Here is a 4,132-nt window from a genome sequence, read left to right on the forward strand (position 1 = left end):
CCTTATGTTTGCCGTTCTGCTGTGCATCGCTATGAGAAATCCTAGTCTATGTATATATATTTATACGGTATACAATCGGGAAGCCGGCTGCCTCCTTACATATATATATATATATACAGCTCCTATACAGATATATATATATATATATATATATATATATATATTTATATAAAGCTCCTATACTGATATATATATATATATGTGTGTGTGTGTGTATATGTATATAATTTTATTTAATTTTTCGTGGAAATGTGTGTGTGTGTGTGAGAGAGAGAGTACATGTGTGGGTGTATCTATGCTAACATTGTGTGGCACTTCTTAAATAACTATAGAGTGTCGAAAGTTATAGTAAGTGTCACAAGTAACTCCTGACTTATTACTCGTCGTTATAGGGTCTTGATTTGGAGTTCAGTGTAAATGCTTGGTCAATATATGAATTAAGAACTTATATGTGAGCCATGTATTAGTGTGATTGTTGATTCCAAGAGTCTACATTGTTTTTGTTTTATTGGTTCCATGCCATCTGATCTATCAGTGGTGGTATCATTAATAGAAATGAATTAGCCAGCCCTCTGAAAAGTGGAGCTACTGTACTGCTATCCGCTGATTTACACTAGAGTAGAGCACTCTCTATTGGTGGGAAAGGCCTATATATGACTCTCGTTAGATTGCTTTGTGCCTCATGAGTGATTAGGTGAAAACACCCAGATGATTCCAATTGGCCAATAAACTCATAGATTAAATTATAGATTTTTGTTCCTTGACTCAGAAACAGTTAATAAAATGCTGATGTTGTTCCCCAATGTGAATGCATACTTGTAATGCAGCGTAATAAGGATGATCATAGCATGTGGTGTATGCTTCAATGACTTCTCAAAAATAGTTCTCTTACCTGGATTTAGGAACTCGGCCTAACCCTACAGAAATCAGAGCGAATTGTGAGAATGGTTACACCAGGACAATTTGTTCATTTTTATTCCACACTTAATATATATATATATATATATATATTTATATAGATTGATATGCAATATATAGCACCTATCCTTGTGTATCAATGCCTATTTCCCTATAGATTGTAAGCTTGCGAGCAGGGCCTTCCTACCTATATATCTGTCTGTTATTACCCAGTTTTGTTCTATTAATGTTTACAATTGTAAAGCGCAACGGAATATGCTCCGCTATATTATAAACTGTTAATAAATAAATAAATAAATAAATAAATATAGATATATATGCGGCTAATCCTTATAATTTATGCACTATCAAGACCGCTGTAGACAAATAGACAACTGTGAACTGAATCTGAATGGCTGTTTATTGATCGAATAATGATCTTGGGAAAGGTTAGTTTTGAACACTATCCATGATAGGCTGCGTCCACTATGAGCGAACTTTACTCCAGAGACAAGTATTGTCTTAGTCAACAGGGAATCAAATTTTCTAGGCTTATTTTATACATGATTAATTGTAGTATATGCGAAAACTATTTTGAGAATAAGAAGATTGAAGTGTCAGCAGAAATAACGATTTATATTTGTTGTAGCTATCTTTTTATATTGCCCTACTACAAAGATCCAAGCTCTCAGGTGACGTTTGACATCTTCTGTTAGAAATGTGCAATCCTAGTAATTGATGGTATAATGAATATATATACATATATATATATATATATATATATATACATACATATATATATATATATATATATATATATACATATATATATATATATATATATATATATATATATATATATATATTTGTAAACACCACCTAGAAATATCGCACTCTTTTGTTAATTGTTGCATTCCAATCTATTGCTCTGTGCATAAAAAGTTGTTGCCTTACTTACTACAAAACCCGTTGCGGGTTTTCAAGTATCACTTATAACACGAATATATTTACTTCGTTACTTGCACTATAATTAATTTAAAATTTGAATTCCAATATAAATCTTTGAGGTTTATTAGAATTCCAGATTCATAGAATTTCATAAATTGAATAAAGAACAAACACAAATAATGTTCAAATATTGTTTTTTTTTTTATTTAAAACAACGCTGGTTCATAATAAATATATCGATACTTATCAAGAATATATAAAAATAAAGACACGCGCTCTCTTTAGGGCTAACAAAATAGTTTCAAGCAAATGTCCAGGGACTAATCGTAGTTAAAGCAAAAACGAACAAAAAAGAGGCGACAATAAAATACAAATAAAATAGCTATGCACGGTCACTTTTATCGAGTTTTCTTTTAGAACCCCAGCGCTGAAGAGGTTACTGCAGAGACCACGTCTCCGTGTACATGAAGAGGATGGTGCGAGCAGAAGTCCTTAGTGACAGTTTCATACTGGACACCAGTATAAAATGTATTCTAGAATTGGCGACAGACGCTGCTAGAGTCCCATCTCATTCTAAAATGTAACGTCACATACACACCAAGAAATCAGATTTCAAAGAATTCACTAATAAAAATCCTTGTTACAAGGAAAATTGCATGGCAGCCAGGCAGATGTTCCCACAAGACTCGCTCCTAGCATGCATGCCTTCTTGTCAGTTCTCTGGTAGAAAAGGCATATACAGATATGGGACAGTCTTGCACAGATGTGATGGAGAACTTTCCATAGGAACTTTTTTTCCCTAAAATATTTACATATGACAACAAATTTACATATAAAACAACATCTTCACAAGTATCCACCTAAACTTTACCTGGTTGAGAAACGATGATGGTGAAATAAACAATGTATAGAAAATATAAAAATTAAGAAGCATGCATGCAAACAGGATGTCTTGTCTGAGTTTTCCTGCATCACCACAAATATATATCTATATTTATATATTCATATTATATATATATATGTAATTAATCTGATTAGCTGAAAAGGGACTCCCAGTCTGTGATGTTCTGTGAAGGGCCTATTACTTTAGTAAGTCCTTGGCTTCTGCAGCGATCCTGTTCATGCTGGACGTCAGAGCTGATATCTGGGGTGGAGGTGGCATCTGACAGATGGTACAAGGGCATGGAAGTCCTGCCCAGTGCTGAAAACCGCTGCCAAGTGGGAGTGGAGGGGTCGATGGGGTTTTGAGAAGTGAGTGTGTCGGTCTGATGCTGCCGATTCCTGGCAATGATGCAGAAAGTCCGGAGGTGTTAGAAGACAATGTGGTGCCCAGGATGGGATGCACCTGATGGACAGCATTAGGTGGGTGAACTGGGTGGGGGGCTGTATGTGCCATTGACCCACAGTGAAAAGCAGAGTGGTGTCCCCCATAGATCTCCCCTACTAGCCGCTTCATTTCCTCCAGCGAACTTGTGAGCATCAGGATATAGTTTCTGGCGAGCAAGAGGGTAGCAATTTTGGAAAGTTTTCTCACTGATGGCCCGTGAGCGTAGGGCATGACTTCCCTGAGGCCGTCCATGGCTAGGTTCAGGTCGTGCATCCTTTTGCGTTCCCTGCCATTGATTTTCAGCCTCAGCTTCTGCAAATCGTGTTCAGACAGTTGCTTCTTAATTTTATACTTGCTGCTCTCTGCATCGTCTTTAGAGCCGTGTCTGGAGAGCACTTCGTCTGACATCTTCTGAATGATGTCGTTCTGGGTTGAAGAGACAGAGTTCAGCCTGTGGTCCTGGAGGAGGTGGTGATGGTGGTGATGGCCTCTGAGATACATCTCATCCATGTCTGGAGATGAGGCTCTACTGGACATGGAGCTGGAATCAGAATTCATTGTATGGATAAGAGAGCTTTGCTGCTACTTATAAAACTTCCCTCAGCAAGATGTGTGGGGACAGGAGTCTATGTAGAGTACGCTCTATCTCAATCTCTCTCTCTCCTCTTGCCTGCAGGTAGCCAGGGCGAGCTGTGAATGAATTGCACGCTAGGACTGCAGACAGTGGCATTTATAGAGCTACTTCACAGAAGACAGACAAAAGAAGCCCTCCTATCTATAATGGTCTTGTTAGGATGACGTGCCATTATTCAGGGCGGTGCGCTTTGACTGTCGCACTAAGCAAGAGGCCCTATTCATATTCATTGTGATGCCACCCTGGGACATCTCGCTCATGGACCATCCGGAGCCAAGGAAACACAAAACCCCCTGAGTGACAGACTCACAGCACACTCACTGACC

General features: G+C 37.9%; 1 protein-coding gene across 1 annotated transcript; it reads right to left on the bottom strand.

Moving 5' to 3' along the window:
* Positions 1-2,411: 2,411 nt before the first annotated feature.
* On the bottom strand, positions 2,412-3,841 carry OLIG3 (oligodendrocyte transcription factor 3). Its single transcript, XM_088451733.1, has one exon. The coding sequence runs from the start codon at positions 3,728-3,730 to the stop codon at positions 2,927-2,929; it is 804 nt and encodes a 267-aa protein (XP_088307859.1). The 5' UTR covers positions 3,731-3,841; the 3' UTR covers positions 2,412-2,926.
* Positions 3,842-4,132: the final 291 nt, after the last annotated feature.

Source organism: Taudactylus pleione, unplaced genomic scaffold (genome assembly GCF_031769625.1).
Source record: "Taudactylus pleione unplaced genomic scaffold, aTauple2 ptg000006l, whole genome shotgun sequence".
NCBI lineage: Eukaryota > Metazoa > Chordata > Amphibia > Anura > Myobatrachidae > Taudactylus > Taudactylus pleione.